The 18,254-nt window shown below is 39.8% G+C and overlaps 1 protein-coding gene across 6 annotated transcripts in view; it reads right to left on the bottom strand.

Moving 5' to 3' along the window:
- Positions 1–6,672, bottom strand: part of LOC139479825 (F-BAR domain only protein 2-like) — a 38,632-nt gene extending 31,960 nt beyond the window's left edge. For all 6 annotated transcript variants that reach the window (XM_071262713.1, XM_071262716.1, XM_071262718.1 and 3 more), the window contains exons 1-7: positions 6,593–6,672; positions 3,120–3,211; positions 1,944–2,018; positions 1,478–1,619; positions 911–982; positions 347–427; positions 86–110 (exon numbers count right to left, since the gene is read on the bottom strand). In XM_071262713.1, the coding sequence (XP_071118814.1) occupies positions 86–110; positions 347–427; positions 911–982; positions 1,478–1,619; positions 1,944–2,018; positions 3,120–3,211; positions 6,593–6,619 (514 nt within the window). In that variant the 5' untranslated portion in view covers positions 6,620–6,672. The remainder of the gene's footprint in view (positions 1–85; positions 111–346; positions 428–910; positions 983–1,477; positions 1,620–1,943; positions 2,019–3,119; positions 3,212–6,592) is intronic.
- Positions 6,673–18,254: the final 11,582 nt, after the last annotated feature.

The following is an 18,254-nucleotide window of genomic DNA, read 5'->3' as shown; positions in this document are numbered from 1 at the left end:
CAGGTCCATGACTGATAGGGCTTCTATTGACAATTGTGTAAAGCTAATCTATACATCATACTGGAATATGTAATGTAATACTTACATGCTTTTTTGTACTTTGTTTCTGCCTGAAAGAGAAAAACACAAAGATATTTTCACACTGTCTCAATGATAACTTTCAGCTTTTATGTAAATTCAGTGAACAAATTCATGATGGCGTTAGACACTCGGCCAAAGTTTCAGTTTCTTCTATTTCAGCATTTTCTTGAACACACAACAGATAGACCACAAAATGGGGCCTACACTACCTGCAAGCTTGGTAACTAGTGGCATGGAACATACAAGTCAAAATGTGATATAATACCTTTTCTATATCTTTCTGGGATGCATTTTCTCTCCTTAATCGCTCCAATTCTGCACAGCGTGTGTGATAGATTTCTTTGGCCTAAAAATGAAAAAGGCAATACTTAAGTAACCATGAACATGAAACCACATTATTAAAACATGTAGTTTTTGTTATGTCCATGCATCTGAGATCTTTTGGATGTCATTATTATCATGATTATAGATTATTTAAATAAAAAGTGTTGTGAGTTTATGAAATCACCCTGTCTTTCATGATGCAAAGTTTGTTTCAGGAAATGGAATAACAAGGAATTGTTAACACCCATTCTAGTGGTATACTATCTAGTGTGGTATGACTATTGTCAGTGATGGTAACATATGCACTAACTAGCGCAATTGTAATTATTAAGATGATATAGTTGCAAATACCCAATTTATGTGATTATTGTCGTGTGAATCGGGCAATGTAATGTACCAATATCGCACCCCAAAGTGAGAATGACACTGCCATAAAGAAAGCCTGGTTTTGTAAATCATATACCATGTATACAGTGTAACAACAGATTCCAAACAATCAACTCACTTTGTGTACTGCTACTGTTGTGTGTTGGATACTTTGAACAATTTCCAATGTGCCAGCCTCGCTTTCTTTCATCTGAAGATGGAAAATATCCTCCAGAAACATCACAAAATACATGTAACAAAAAACAATATGACATGCAAACTAACCACAGGTTACAACGGTCGTAGATCAGCTTAAACTATGAATATGCAAAAACAAATTCATTTACTCTGCACAATGGATCAGAACCTGCAGGTGACAATTCCCCACAACATTCTAATATATACAACTCAAAAGAAGTTAAGGAACACCTGATGACAGATTAACAATAGCAATATGAAAGGCACGAGTGTTCTTGAACTTCTTTTGAGTAGGATATGTTTGAAACTTGAGTTCTGTGCATTAAACATGATAAACATAAGCATTCTTTGAATTACCAGTACCTGTAAAGTAAAAGTACTTATATTTCGAGTGTAATATGAAGGTTGTGATATTTACATAATGTTTTCATTTAAATAAAATCTGAACAAATCAGGAAGCCCCATAAAACTCAATCATCTAGGAAGTGTTGGAGATGGTGACACTGACCGCCTTGTGACGCTTGTGTTGTTCCTCATTGTAGCGGACAATGTCCTTGATGAGGTCTGACCATGTGTGCACCAGCTGCATGTGGAGGTTGGCCAGCTTCTCCACCAAGCTCTTCAGCACATGCCAGAAGGGGGCGAAGCTCCTGGCAACGACAACAAACTTCCATCAGTCATCACATCAATCATAGTGGAAAGACAGAATTAATAAGATGAATACTTTCAAATACATGTCATTGCCTTCTCAACATGCCTTAAACTTACAGAGCAAGATTAACTTATACATCATATCAATGCTTGCATAAGACAAATGTTAGCCAAAATATTTCAGTTTTAATCTTAGTGCACAAACATGGCAAAACAGATGTGGGCTCACAGCCATACAATCATAATTCTATTTGAAACAGAAGTATGGGAGTATGCTAAGTTAGAAGCATGATGGACACTTCTGTAAAGGGATTGTTTCTTACCCAACATGAGAATTGTTGCTGGCACTGCGGGCAAGTTTAGTAAGAAGTTTACTATAACTTTCCTCCACTTGACAACTGTAAGAAAGTTGTACAGTGTAATAACTTCTGAACACATTACAAATGGTCGATAACAAGGTAGACACTTTGATCTACAGAAACAGAGACAATTCCATATTCTACCATGAATTTGGTAATTAATAGATTCTGATTAGTCAGCCAGAGGCATCAAATCTAAGTAACCACCTCTTTCTCAGCCATTGTCGGTAGGCATTTTTAAATAATTACATGTACAATTATAGGTCATAAAATGTAGGTACTTTAATATTAGATCTTCACGTTGGCTTGCGAAGTACTTATGCTACACATTTCGATTGTGATTAAAGTATGATAAAAAATAACCCCCAATTTTGGAGCACTTTTCATTAATAAAGAACCAAACATTGCTTAAACATGTTAAAGGCTATCAGTGTTCCCTTAATTCAGATCAACAACCCACTCAAAACATAGGAATAATTCCACGCCGCTTCACTCAACATATTGGCTGACAGTAAATATTTTGTGTTTGATTTTGACGTGGTGGAATGGAGATTAACAAATTGTGTCTTCTTCAGTATTGAGCATGTTGAGCTAGGTTACATGTAGATTTTAGTGTGCTAAATTTAACATTTGAAACCTCACGCTGCACTTCGAGTTCTAAATTTAATCTGGAACGGTTAAATCTGCAGGTAAGTTGAGGTAACCTAGCTCTACACTGACAACAGAGTCTGTTTATCTCAATCATACTTTTTATATTTATACAATATGGGCATCATTATCAATCATTATGATCAAACTCAATTATGTGAATCGCCTATAGTTTTAGATGGACCACATATATAATCATGACAATTATGTACACCATTAAACCAAATATGGCCTTGGTTTCCTTCTACAGATATCATTAACATGATTAATGACAAACAAGTGTATTATCAGGTTTGTCAGTTGTGAATAGTGTAAATACTGTTATACAGACACTGCCAATCAATGGTTCATATTATCATGATGAAGCCCCCCAGACAGAATTAGCCAAGCACATATTGGTGTGTAGCATTCAATTAATGAGCATGCTAAGTGACAATTACTACTCCTCAAATGTTTACTGTATGGCATTACATTGTGTAAAAGAATACATACCTTTCTCTCAGGAAATCAATAAGTTCTTTGCTCGAAGTTTGGCCATTTTTCATGTTATGGTACAATACATAAAAGCCATTGTTTTTTTCTCCCTGTAAAAATACAAAAAAATACTATGAACATTATGAACATACAGGTAAAAAATTGTACGTCTCAATGTTTTTCGTAGTAAGTTCAAAATATGAAGATGCCTGGGATAGTGTCCCGCTTCACCATTTTCACAATTGCTTTCCTGGGCTAGATTGAGGCTGCACATCTAAATTGTCTGTTTGCATATCAGTATCAGAATGGTCAGCTGACTTTGTCGCATTTTGACACTTGTAAACTTCAATCACCACGGACACTATGTCCAATTTCACGTTATTTTTAATGGAAAAGAGAATGTTGCGACAGTTTTCTCTTTGACATCTTATTAATGCTCTGCAATTGTGTAATCAAATATTTGACTGACTGCACTCAGTGAACTCTGCATATAAACTTAGGCTGCACAAGCTAATGTTAACCTGCACAAGTGCAGTCTTGTCAATACAAAATCACAGCCTGCATAAAAATTATTCAAACCAGTACAAAATTATACAATTATCATAAACAGTGAGCATGACATCTTCTGAACAAAATCAGTTAAAAGTTTAAACTATTTTGTGAGGATTTCTCTGTTTCAGCTTGTCAAATTATGTCACTGCTAACAACTGAAAAAGACCTCTTGTAAATTTGGGGCCATGGAGCAGCATGAGTGAAACTGTGACATATCAATTAATGAAGCACCACACTGAAAGCTAACAGGACATTTAAGTCAAACTAGTCACAAGCCACCTTCAAAATGTTTAACAATCAAGACAATCAAAATCCTCCTACTCAGTGTTCCTTGCAGCCAGCCTTGTACCTCTACTACAGGGAGATGGGACAGTTCGTCACATATTAGTCAATTCAACACATGGACATGTTAAATTTGTTTTGCATGTGTTTCTTTTTTTTTGAAGATTCTACACATTTAAATAAACATATGTCATAAAATGGTTAACTTTCATTTAGAAAATATCCAAAGATGTGAAAAATTATTTCCATTTGCTTATGATATATATATTCTTTGTTTACATTAGTTGTATGGCTCTACGTCCTGTAGTCGAGGTTCAACATGTTCAATGGAGAACTAGCAATATGGTCACTTTGATGTATAAAGATATATTGTCATGCTCCTCACTGATGCAGGTGTAGTAACATATCAATAAAATTGTGTAAGATGCGCTGAAAGGCTTCTATTAGTCCAGTTCGCTTCTCTTTCAGTATAAGTATGTTAGTTCACAAACTAGAGAAAAGTCCAGTCAAGTCCAGTCCAGTCAAGTGATAAATTAGCCTGTGGAAGTGGTGTAATGCAAGTCATCACTGCACCAGATTGTGTACAATGGTGACAGTAGCATGAAATCTTCAGGTTAAACTTACATTAATGAAGCAACTTTGGACATTAAAACTGAAGCTTAACATCAGTATTTGACAAGTGTCTCATGATCTTACAAAGTTATAGGGGGCGGTCGGGTAGCCTAGCATGCCTAGTGGTTAAAGCGTTTGCTTGTTACACTGAAGAACCGGGTTTGATTCCCAACATAGGTACAATGTGTGAAGCCCATTTCTGGTTTTCCCTGCCGTGATATTCCTGGAATATTGCTAAAAGCGACGTAAAACCATACTCACTCATGACAAAGCGATAGGGTCCTAATTAAATTCTGGTTAAGTGCAAACAATTATTTTACTCGTACCCCATGGTACCGCGGCATTAATCGTATCGCGGCATTTGTGATTTCCGATAGTTCACGCGGGACACGCCTCATAGCGGCTGTCTACTAATGCAAATCAGTAACCAGGAAGTGCTCACTTCGTAAACAATTTCAATTTTCTCGGAATGTTCCATCTGCTGTAAGTAAGGAGTTATTAATGTGTTGATACATACTTCTGGCATCTGTTGTAATATTGCCTTACCCCCATCTATCAATGGCCAACGATATAACCCACAGTTCCCCAAGTAAACTTTCTCTATCGACCTGAACTAGATCATCTGCATATTCATGGCGATTAATGAGGTAACGGAAGTTACGTAGTCCGCACCTTTTTTCCCCGCTCTGTGCCCAGAATCTATTGGGAGATCATAAGGGCCATAATGCCAAACTTAGAAATACGTTCTTCACTAGTAACCAAAAGATAAATACATACCTTGGGCATACTAGGAGTGCTTTTTATATATTTATTGTTGATTTTTTACATTTTTCCATTTTGTGACAAATTACTGTCATCCAATTTTTTTTAAACAATCTTAAAATATAATTTCTGATATTTTGATGTTGACTTATAAAAATATTTTTCTCTTACTTTTCGGTAAATATGCATTGAATACCTATTGCTGATAACACATTTAGAATTTTACTTGTGCTGTCTTTGCACTTGTCTGGACAAATCACCGATGTCTGGCATGATCATACCAAGTGGTTGGTAGAATTATGTCCTCTTTTTGTCCAATTCGGACCTCCATACACAACTTTTCTCAAACAGAGCGAGAAGCCCGGCTTTTACTCGGAGCTACTAATGTAAATAATGAACGTTTATCAGTAAAATATGCATTGTTTGATAACATGAATGATATCTCATAAGAGAACACAAATAAACATTAAGGTTAGTGAGTGCATTTTGTTCCGTTTAGCATACATGACAAGTACCGCGATACCCCGAGGTTGCAGGCTACCAAGTATGTGCCTACATAGAACAGGATATGGTGAAAATAGTGGTCAAATAGTAATTTGCGTTAGAAGTGATAGCAACCATGTGTACAAGTCATGCAAATTGATATCTTCTATGTGACATACTGTCTGACATTGACATAAACATGATGACAGACATGTCTGACCTGTCAAGTGGTGAGATCATACATAGGGTGATCAAAGCTATGATCTGATGGAAGGACATGCATAGTCATTGATGACTAAGAGTAACTTCAGTAAGGAAGCTGACATTCATTAAATACATTAAATACAAGTTGCAATAAAAAGACATCTACAATCTGAATCTAAATTAGAGAATGACCCAAACAGCCATGCCCAAAACAGGTCAAGTATACAAAACATGGGAGGTCAAAGGAGGTGTGTCAGTTTAGCTCTTCACTCTTTCCACTTCCGCTTTTTGAAAAGTCTCGCTAACTGTTCAATTTGTGCCGTTTCACTTCAAGAACTCATACCTCATACAGCACCATGGAAGGTCACTATGCAGTAGAAATATAGTGACTTCAATCAAACCAGATAAATCCCATGAATAACATATTTTCGGCACCACTGTATGGGATGATTCGGCCTTCAATGTCGAGAGCATCTTCATCTCGGGCAGCAGATATATATCCTCGCATATCACACGATCGACTGCACAAGCATTAATGCGCATAGCACACAGCGGTATATGGACATCCTTGTTCACTATAATTACTTGCCACTTACCCAAAAGAAATCTGCAAAAGCTGACATTCTCGTTTTCACTCATTTGTACACCAGAATATGGCGTTTATTTGGATATGAATGCGCATGCGCAATCTCGCCACTTCCCGTTTCACGGATCTCGAGAGTTGAAAAACTTTGGCGGGAGAAGGAAAAACTTTTGAATATTTTTTTACAGACTTTCTAGATTGTTTGAATTACATTTCTTACAAATATAAAACCCAAGCAAATGCGCTGACACAATGCATCTTTTCAAGATGCATAAACCAAAATATGCCACGCCCCCCTTTCCCAAGAATACCTTTTGTTTCTACAGAAAATCATCTCTAGATCTCTAGTACTTCAACAAAAATCTGTATGGTAACGAAAATAGCATTTTAAAACTGTTATAAGCTTATCGTTTTACTAGTGTAGTAAAAATAATCCCTTTATACGCCTAGATCTAATCAATGTAGATCTAGATCTATTAATATATACAGTGCGTCGCCTTCGTGTTCCAGTCGATAGAGCGTCAATCCAGAGAACGGTGTTTCAATATCCTTGAAGATAGTACTTGTTACCTTATGTGTTCGCCATCAAGGGATGACTGGTCGACTCAGGGTCAGGGGGATAGCACTATAAAACAGGCGGAATTCCGGACGCGTACAATGAATCACCGATAGACCCTACATGTACACAGATCAAGAAACCCTCGTCTGGGGTCTTCCCGGTAACCGTCCACTGTCTATAGATCTAGCATAATTAATAAATAAATACACCGGAGAAGATGCGGGTTAGAATAGATCTAGGTCTTCAGGAACCCATGCTTGTCAAAAGTGGCGACACTGCATGTCGTAAGAGACTAACGGGATCGGGTGGTCAGGCTCGCTGATTTGGTTGATGTTGTCGTATCCCAATTGCATGGATCGATGCTCATGATGTGCACGACGATGTAACAGTGAACAACAACGCTACCATGGACCCTGCCACACATTCATATTGCGGCCTCATCGATGGGCTCGCCATCTTAAATGCATGTTCAAGTTGCGGGGGAAAACAAGAAGCATTCGTAAAATCTCAATTGTTGGCCACATAAGGTTGTTTGTGTACGTGCGTCCTCGCGTTGGGCCCCCTTTCAGTTAAAATAGCATGACATTTAATACTCTTCTATTCTGATTGGCCTACCAGCAATTTTAATTTTAGATCATTGTTCACTTGCTAATCACATCCACAATGTTTTTTAACTTGAGTGTAAAAACATTTTTGAAAATAAGATTGGTCTTGCTTGGTATGTGATTGTATGGTTTAAGGGACAATTCCGTTATTTGAAGTATCAACACATTTTCTGTGTCCACATTGTTGTTCAGGCTTGCTCATAGTTTCTAATAAAAACATGTCACATAAAAAGAATACCTGATAATGATACAACCCCAACAATACCACCATCCAGGATGAATAGTCTGTGGTGGCTTGCTGGACTGTTGACAGCAATCTATCGTCAAGGATGGATAGTCTGTGGTGCCTTGCTGGACTGTTGACAACAATCTACCATCAGGGATAGGTGGCCTGTGGTGCCTTGCTGGACTGTTGACAGCAATCTATCGTCAAGGATGGATAGTCTGTGGTGCCTTGCTGGACTGTTGACAACAATCTACCATCAGGGATAGATGGCCTGTGGTGCCTTGCTGGACTGTTGACAACAATCTACCATCAGGGATAGGTGGCCTGTGGTGCCTTGCTGGACTGTTGACAACAATCTACCATCAAGGATGGATAGTCTGTGGTGCCTTGCTGGACTGTTGACAACAATCTACCATCAGGGATAGATGGCCTGTGGTGCCTTGCTGGACTGTTGACAACAATCTACCATCAGGGATAGGTGGCCTGTGGTGCCTTGCTGGACTGTTGACAACAATCTACCATCAAGGATGGATAGTCTGTGGTGCCTTGCTGGACTGTTGACAACAATCTACCATCAGGGATAGATGGCCGGTGGTGCCTTGCTGGACTGTTGACAACAATCTACCGTCAGGGATAGACCAGGTGAGTTAGTACTACAGGCCAGGTGAGTTAGTACTACAGGTCAGGTGAGTTAGTAGTACAGGTCAGGTGAGTTGTTACTACAGGTCAGGTGAGTTGTTACTACAGCCCAGGTGAGTTAGTACTACAGGTCAGGTGAGTTGTTACTTCAGGCCAGGTGAGTTATTACTACATACCAGGTGAGTTAGTACTACAGGTCAGGTGAGTTAGTACTACAGCCAAGGTGAGTTAGTACTACAGGTCAGGTAAGTTTTTACTTCAGGCCAGGTGAGTTGTTACTTCAGGCCAGGTGAGTTAGCACTACAGGCCAGGTGAGTTGTTACTACACACCAGGTGAGTTAGCAGTACAGCCCAGGTGAGTTAGCACTACAGGTCAGGGGAGTTAGCACTACAGCCCAGGGTAGTTGTTACTTCAGGCCAGGTGAGTTAGCACTACAGGCCAGGTGAGTTGTTACTACACACCAGGTGAGTTAGCACTACAGCCCAGGTGAGTTAGCACTACAGCCCAGGTGAGTTAGTTCTACAGGTCAGGTGAGTTGTTACTTCAGGCCAGGTGAGTTAGTACTACAGGCCAGGTGAGTTGTTACTACAGGTCAGGTGAGTTGTTACTACAGCCCAGGTGAGTTAGTACTACAGGTCAGGTGAGTTGTTACTTCAGGCCAGGTGAGTTAGTACTACATACCAGGTGAGTTAGTACTACAGGTCAGTTGAGTTGTTACTACAGGCCAGATGAGTTGTTACTACAGGCCAGGTGAGTTAGTACTACAGGCCAGGTGAGTTAGTACTACAGGTCAGGTGAGTTGTTACTACAGGCCAGATGAGTTAGTACTACAGGCCAGGTGAGTTAGTACTACAGGCCAGGTGAGTTAGTACTACATGTCAGGTGAGTTGTTACTTCAGCCCAGGTGTAATAAAGAGATAATTCCCTCGTGTGCATCATCAACCATGACCAGACTGTAGCATGACAGGTGGATGAGAGATGATGAGAGACAGTGTTTGATAACACACTGTCTCTCAGTAGATAAATATCAGTAAATATTTGTTAGGAAGTATTTGATAATCCAGGTGATCTGTGAAAAATATGAAATGAAATATGAAAGATATCTATGTGGCATGGCCAGTAATTTTGTTATAGTACTGCTCCTTTTGTCTATGTGTATCATGATAGACTGTTAGAGATTAGCATAGCCCTGTGTTATTAATAAGAATGAATTAACATGCAGCCATGCATTGTGCTATATACTGCCACCATGACACGGGGCACATCTATCAGTAGTGTCAGACAGCTGTTGTGTAGCTTTCACATGACAACTTGATCTGAAACAGGAGACTACTGAAAACAGTACTGGGTGTGAGTGTTTATAATGATGGCTTGAATCTGGGTTCTGCTTTCATCATGTTATTGATAACAACTATTGTCCTGTGTTTATAGTCACCCTGTTTATAGTCACCCTGTTTATAGTCACACTGTTTCTAGGAGATACACATACGTATTTCTAAATATCTCTAAAATGAGTTTGATAAACATCACTTATTCCCAACGACTTACTGCTTGTTTGTATTCGGGATTAGCACCTAACTATTGTATGCCATATTTTTTATATGCTTTTTGGGTGTTTTGAAGTTGACAGCAAAACTTGAATGAGCTGACCGTATATAGATGAACCTTGGTCACCGTTGTATGATTTGGATAATAAGTGATAAACAATTGATATTTTTTCTATGGCTCAAGTCCACTAAACTTGCCCATACCAGTATGAATGAGTGGACCTATCAGTGCTAGATTATCAGGGTTGTGTTAGTAGTCACCTGCTGTAGTAAGCTAGACGTGTCTGTGCTGTTCCCCGCGCTCCTCATAGTAAGGTGTGTGTCTGAGATACCCAGCCACCCTCTCGTCTCAGTCTGGACTCATAGTAAGGTGTGTGTCTGAGATACCCAGCCACCCTCTCGTCTCAGTCTGGACTCATAGTAAGGTGTGTGTCTGAGATACCCAGCCACCCTCTCGTCTCAGTCTGGACTCATAGTAAGGTGTGTGTCTGAGATACCCAGCCACCCTCTCGTCTCAGTCTGGACTCATAGTAAGGTGTGTGTCTGAGATACCCAGCCACCCTCTCGTCTCAGTCTGGACTCATAGTAAGGTGTGTGTCTGAGATACCCAGCCACCCTCTCGTCTCAGTCTGGTCTCATAGTAAGGTGTGTGTCTGAGATACCCAGCCACCCTCTCGTCTCAGTCTGGACTCATAGTAAGGTGTGTGTCTGGACTCATAGTAAGGTGTGTGTCTGAGATACCCAGCCACCCTCTCGTCTCAGTCTGGACTCATAGTAAGGTGTGTGTCTGAGATACCCAGCCACCCTCTCGTCTCAGTCTGGACTCATAGTAAGGTGTGTGTCTGAGATACCCAGCCACCCTCTCGTCTCAGTCTGGTCTCATAGTAAGGTGTGTGTCTGAGATACCCAGCCACCCTCTCGTCTCAGTCTGGACTCATAGTAAGGTGTGTGTCTGAGATACCCAGCCACCCTCTCGTCTCAGTCTGGACTCATAGTAAGGTGTGTGTCTGAGATACCCAGCCACCCTGTCGTCTCAGTCTGGTCTCATAGTAAGGTGTGTGTCTGAGATACCCAGCCACCCTCTCGTCTTAGTCTGGTCTGGCGACATTGTTGGGTGTTGGTCTATGGATGATGATCTAATAGTCACCGTAAGGAAATGACAAAATAGGAAACTGATTTTCAATTGCCACACTGCTCGTTAGCTAATGGTTAAGAAATAAACATATACGTAACTGTTAACTTCATTGATAATGCATTATTAACATATTGTTAATAGCAACATCAGGCTTAACTCACTCTCTCTCATCCAAAATGATTAAAACCACATTGAACTCCATAAATTTTCTGTTGTATTTTACCAAGTAAAAAAGTAAGGTGAGCTTTAAATTTGTAAATCAGAAAATAAAATATGTCTCACTACTCCCCCCCAGCTACCTCCCCCCTGCCAGTCTCACCCCCACCAGCTACCTTGCATAACCTACCCTACCAGCTACCTCGCATACCCGACCCTGCCAGTTTCACCCCATCAGCTATCTTCCATACCTCACCCTGACAGTTTCACCCCCCACCCCCCACCAGCTACCTTGCATACCCTACCCTACCAGCTACCTTCACCCCATCCTGCCAGTTTCACCCCCCATCAGCTACCTTGCATAACCTACCCAACCAGCTACCTTGCATACCCCACCCTGCCAGTCTCACCCCCCAACCAGCTACCTTGCATACCCCACCCTGCCAGTTTCACCCCCCATCAGCTACCTTGCATACCCCACCCTGCCAGTCTCACCCCCTATCAGCTACCTTGCATACCCCACCCTGCCAGTTTCACCCCCCATCAGCTACCTTGCATACCCCACCCTGCCAGTTTCACCCCCCATCAGCTACCTTGCATACCCCACCCTGCCAGTTTCACCCTTTATCAGCTACATTGCATACCCCACTCTGCCAGTTTCACCCTCAACTGCTACCCAACCCTGCCAGTCTTACCCCCTTCAGCTACCTTGCATGCCCCCACCTCGCCAGCTACCTCACACCCAACCTCACTAGCAGGTACTGTCAGTAAGCACGGCACTGACCCACTACTGAGAGAAAGTTCTCTTGGAGTTGATGGTATGTGAATGACAGTTCAGGTGGTAAGTACATACCGGTACATGCTGTGTTTGATGGCTCCTTCAAGTCCCATTTATTTTAGTAAAGTAAATGACTTGTTCAAACTGATTTGGATTGCAATGTTGACAATGGAAGAAATGACTTACTCACAAGGAACAGCCTGACTAAGACATGAAGATGAGTGGGAATTGTTTATTGTACAATAAAACACTGCAGGGAGAATAAACCATGAGTGGTATCATGTCATACCACTGTAATATTATATAGTGTGATGTCATTCAACTGTAATTATATATAGTGTGATGTCATACCACTGTAATATTATATAGTGTGATGTCATTCAACTGTAATTATATATAGTGTGATGTCATACCACTGTAATATTATATAGTGTGATGTCATTCAACTGTAATTATATATAGTGTGATGTCATACCACTGTAATATTATATAGTGTGATGTCATTCATCTGTAATTATATATAGTGTGATGTTATACCACTGTAATATTATATAGTGTGATGTCATTCAACTGTAATTATATATAGTGTGATGTCATACCACTGTAATATTATATAGTGTGATGTCATACCACTTTAATATTATATAGTGAGATGTCATACCACTGTAATTATATATAGTGTGATGTTATATCACTGTAATATTATATAGTGTGATGTCATTCAACTGTAATTATATATAGTGTGATGTTATACCACTGTAAGATTATATAGTGTGATGTCATTCAACTGTAGGGGCGGTCGGGTAGCCTAGTGGTTAAAGCGTTCGCTCGTCACGCCGAAGACCCGGGTTCGATTCCCGACATGGGTACAATGTGTGAAGCCCATTTCTGGTGTCCCCCGCCGTGATATTGCTGGAATATTGCTAAAAGCGGCGTAAAACCAAACTCACTCACTCACTCATTCAACTGTAATTATATATAGTGTGATGTTATACCACTGTAATATTATATAGTGTGATGTCATACCACTGTAATATTATATAGTGAGATGTTATACCATTGTAACTATACTAATGTACTTTCAGACAAGTATACTGGACAAAAATATGATGACCACTCTCAACTTCTCACAAACATGTGGTATAGAACAATGGACTCCGCATTTGATAGATATGTCTTAAGATCCTAAAAATGGTTTTGTTGCATTTATAATTATTTGAGTATCCTGTGGCACACTCAAATGTAATGTATTTCCTTCCTTGTGTATATAATAATAACCTATAATTCAAATGAAAAATAGGAGTTTCTATCATAAAATCTCATGTGGGTGAAGGCCAAAGGACCTTAAACATAAACATGTTTTTTTCAACACAGGTCATGCTTAAAGTGTGTGAGGAAAATACTTCCAACTTCTCTCTTGTCTCAAGACATAAGCTTTATTTCAGTCGTGCACTGCAAACTTATAAGTGACATTCATTGCAAAACCTGCCAATAAATATTTATTTGATATACAGAAAATCAATAAGGCATAAATTGTGAAGACATCTTTTATGAATGTCCTAGTGTTCTTACTCTCTCAAATTTCCCCATTAAGTCAGCCCAACTATCATGACCCCATATACTGGGGTCATAAATCTGTACTGCCATAAAATACATCTAAGTTAGCCGCAACCTGTTGTTGACCCAAATCCTTCAATTTCTCACTACAAAACAAATATTGAAACTATTACATCCTATTAAATTACGAAGTTTTTGATAGGTCCATAATGTTTAAACCGATAGAAATAAAAGGATGATAAAAAGATGAACAAGTAAATGTCATGTTTTTGGCAAGTTCTTCTCTGATATTTCATCACCACCTCCTTCTGCTGTATTGGCAAGCCAAAGTCAAACCACAGAACTATAAATGTGAGATATGGTGAACATGTACAACTATATAGGTGAGCTACAATGCCGAGTAGCCAAAGTGACCCAATATTACAAAAAGGTGTGCTACAGTAAACCTCACACAACTATACAGGTGAGCTACAGCATCCAATCCAAGTGACCCAAGACAGCTATAAAGGTGAGCCACAGTGACCCCCAGACGACGATATAGGTGAGCTAAAGTGACCCCAGACAACGATATAGGTGAGCTACAGCGACCCAAGACAGCTATAAAGGTTAGTTACAGTGACCCCCAGACAATGATATAGGTGAGCTACAGTGATCCCAGACAACGATATAGGTGAGCTACAGCGACCCAAGACAGCTATAAAGGTTAGCTACAGTGACACCAGACAACGATATAGGTGAGCTACAGTGATCCCAGACAACGATGCAGGTGAGCTACATTGACCCCAGACAACTATACAGGTGATCTACAGCATCCAATCCAAGTGACCCAAAACAGCTATAAAGGTGAGCTACAGTGACCCAAGACAGCTATAAAGGTGAGCTACAGTGACCCCAAACAACTATACAAGTGAGCTACAGTGACCCCAGACAACTATACAGGTGAGCTACAGTGACCCCAGACAACTATACAGGTGAGCTACAGTGACCCCAGACAACTATACAGGTGAGCTACAGTGCTAAATAACTGGCCTGCATGCAGGACATGTGTATATGAAAGCCTATCACGTGTAACACACAGTTATCACCCAGTTAACCTTGAATCACTGTTACTGCCCTAGCATACCTGAGTTGCCTGCAAGCAGTTGCCAGGAGTGCTGCGGGTTACACATCACCCTTCAGAGTCCTACAGCATGAACAGAGCTGGAGTTAGTCGGGGCAGGATCTCCTCTGTACCTTACAAGTTGACTGTTAGACAAAGTGATTAGTCATGAGTAGCACATAATCCAACTCACCAAAGTAAGGTTAGCGGAGTAATAGTTACTCAAGAATTACAAGGAATTACATTTTATCTGTCCCAAGTGGATTTCAGGCCTTTAAAGTGAAACAGTGGAACACTTGGTGTCAACTATAGCCTATCAACTTTAAGCATTAAACTCAATGCTGAATGAGCTGCTACTGGAAATATATTTGCACTACATCCCCGCCCCTGTATGTTTGATAAATATAGGATATCTCTATACATGCTACTGGATCAGTAACCTGACAAATGACTATTTTATAAGAGTTCAGTTATGAATCAACGCAGTGCATATTTGTTTATTCTTTGTTAAATATCTTCATGCTGGAGTACAACAACCTCGCCATTATATCTCTTAGGTGTGTTCACTACATATAACAGTACATCTCTTGGGTGTGTTCACTACATATAACAGTACATCTCTTGGATGTGTTCACTACATATAACAGTACATCTCTTGGGTGTGTTCACTACATATAACAGTACATATCTTGGATGTGTTCACTACATATAACAGTACATCTTTTGGGTGTGTTCACTACATATAACAGTACATCTCTTAGGTGTGTTTACTACATTTAACAGTACATCTCTTGGGTGTGTTCACTACATATAACAGTACATCTCTTGGGTGTGTTCACTACATATAACAGTACATCTCTTGTGTGTGTTAACTACATATAACAGTACATCTCTTGGGTGTGTTGACTACATATAACAGTACATCTCTTGTGTGTGTTCACTACATATAACAGTACATCTCTTAGGTGTGTTCACTACATTTAACAGTACATCTCTTGGGTGTGTTCACTACATATAACAGTACATATCGTGTGTGTGTTCACTACATATAACAGTACATCTCTTGGGTGTGTTCACTACAAATAACAGTACATCTCTTGGGTGTGTTCACTACATATAACAGTATATGTCTTGTGTGTGTTCACTACATATAACAGTACATCTCTTGGGTGTGTTCACTACATATAACAGTACATCTCTTGGGTGTGTTCACTACATGTAACAGTACATCTCTAGGGTGTGTTCACTACATATAACAGTATATGTCTTGTGTGTGTTCAATACATATAACAGTACATCTCTTGGGTGTGTTCACTAAATATAACAGTACATCTCTTGGGTGTGTTCACTACATATAACAGTATATGTCTTGGGTGTGTTCACTACATGTAACAGTACATGTCTTGGGTGTGTTCACTACATATAACAGTACATGTCTTGGGTGTGTTCACTACATATAACAGTATATGTCTTGGGTGTGTTCACTACATATAACAGTATATGTCTTGGGTGTGTTCACTACATATAACAGTACATGTCTTGGGTGTGTTGACTACATATAACAGTATATGTCTTGGGTGTGTTCACTACATATAACAGTATATGTCTTGGGTGTGTTCACTACATATAACAGTACATGTCTTGGGTGTGTTCACTACATATAACAGTATATGTCTTGGGTGTGTTCACTACATATAACATTATATGTCTTGGGTGTGTTCACTATATATAACAGTACATCTCTTGGGTGTGTTCACTACATATAACAGTTACCTGAACAACCATGTAATCTCTAAGTGGAGGAACGCTGTGTTGACAGTCGGACATTAATGTTAAGTTAAGTTCTCACCAGCTTTTATAGCCTCAGCCTATGTTGTCCAGCGGTCCTCACTACAGGACTCTGTGAAGCCATGGTGCCGCTCTAATGAAGAAGGGGTGGTGGTGTCCATTACTGGTGTCCCACATCATATTCCTGGAATTTTGCTAAAAGCAGCGTTAAAACCAGTCACTCACTCACTCAAATGAAGAAAGAAATAACTTTTCCACTTGACCCTCACTCTGCTTCAACAGCCAATATACTTGTTACATCTGTGTGGTTCGGAATGTTTCTCTGTGCTTGTCATGAGAGGTGACCTAATGAATTGTTTGGTCAGGCTCTGTGACCTGGTTCATTGTACACAGATGGTGTGGATTCTTGCTCATAATATCAGTCACTGGATTGTCTGGTCCAGGCTTGATTATTTACCGGCCTGCATAATCATTTTCAATAGCTTGAATATTGCTGAGTTTTATGATACAAATAAATGTTTTATGGGTTTTGGGTTTTCTGTCTGTCCTCACACAGTATAACATACATTTCACTGCACAAACAGTATAGCATACATTTCACTGCACACACAGTATAGCATACATTTCACTACACACACAGTATAGCATACATTTCACTACACAAACAGTATAGCATACATTTCACTACACACAGTATAACCTACATTTCACTACACACAGTATAGCATACATTTCACTGCACACACAGTATAGCATACATTTCACTACACACACAGTATAGCATACATTTCACTGCACACATAGTATAGCATACATTTCACTACACACAGTATATCATACATTTCACTGCACACACAGTATAGCATACATTTCACTGCACACACAGTATAGCATACATTTCACTACACACAGAGTATAGCATACATTTCACTGCACACAGTATAGCATACATTTCACTGCACACACAGTATAGCATACATTTCACTACACACACAATATATCATACATTTCACTTCACACACAGTATAGCATACATTTCACTGCACACACAGTATAGCATACATTTCACTGCACACACAGTATAGCATACATTTCACTGCACACACAGTATAGCATACATTTCACTACACACACAGTATAGCATACATTTCACTGCACACACAGTATAGCATACATTTCACTTCACACTAAAGAGACAGTAGCGTAGCTTATTGGTTAAAGCAATCGCTGGACCTGGGTTTGATTCCTCACATGGGTACAATGTGTGAAGACCATTTCTGGTGTTCTCTGCTGTGATATTGATGGAATATTTCTAAAAGCAGCGTAGAAACTCACTCACTCACTGTAGCTAGATGGTCTGTTGATGGTCTAGGTCACGGTTACGGTCATTGTAAAAAATCACTGTCAGATTCTAAAGCACTTTTTCCTCAACAGGCTGTCGACAGGAAGTGACATAAGCAGACGCCACCTTCTCATCCAGTAAGCTAGAGGCGGCATTTTTGACACAGGTGATCAGACTGATTTCACTCTTGTGCGTAAGTGAGACACGAACCTTCTCATTCTTAAAACAGTTTGTCAGAGACCA

The sequence above is a fragment of the Haliotis cracherodii genome, unplaced genomic scaffold (genome assembly GCF_022045235.1).
Source record: "Haliotis cracherodii isolate W230 unplaced genomic scaffold, xgHalCrac1.p SCAF_4, whole genome shotgun sequence".
NCBI lineage: Eukaryota > Metazoa > Mollusca > Gastropoda > Lepetellida > Haliotidae > Haliotis > Haliotis cracherodii.
Note: the sequence above shows the minus strand (reverse complement) of the source record. Positions and strands in the feature narration are given on the sequence as shown.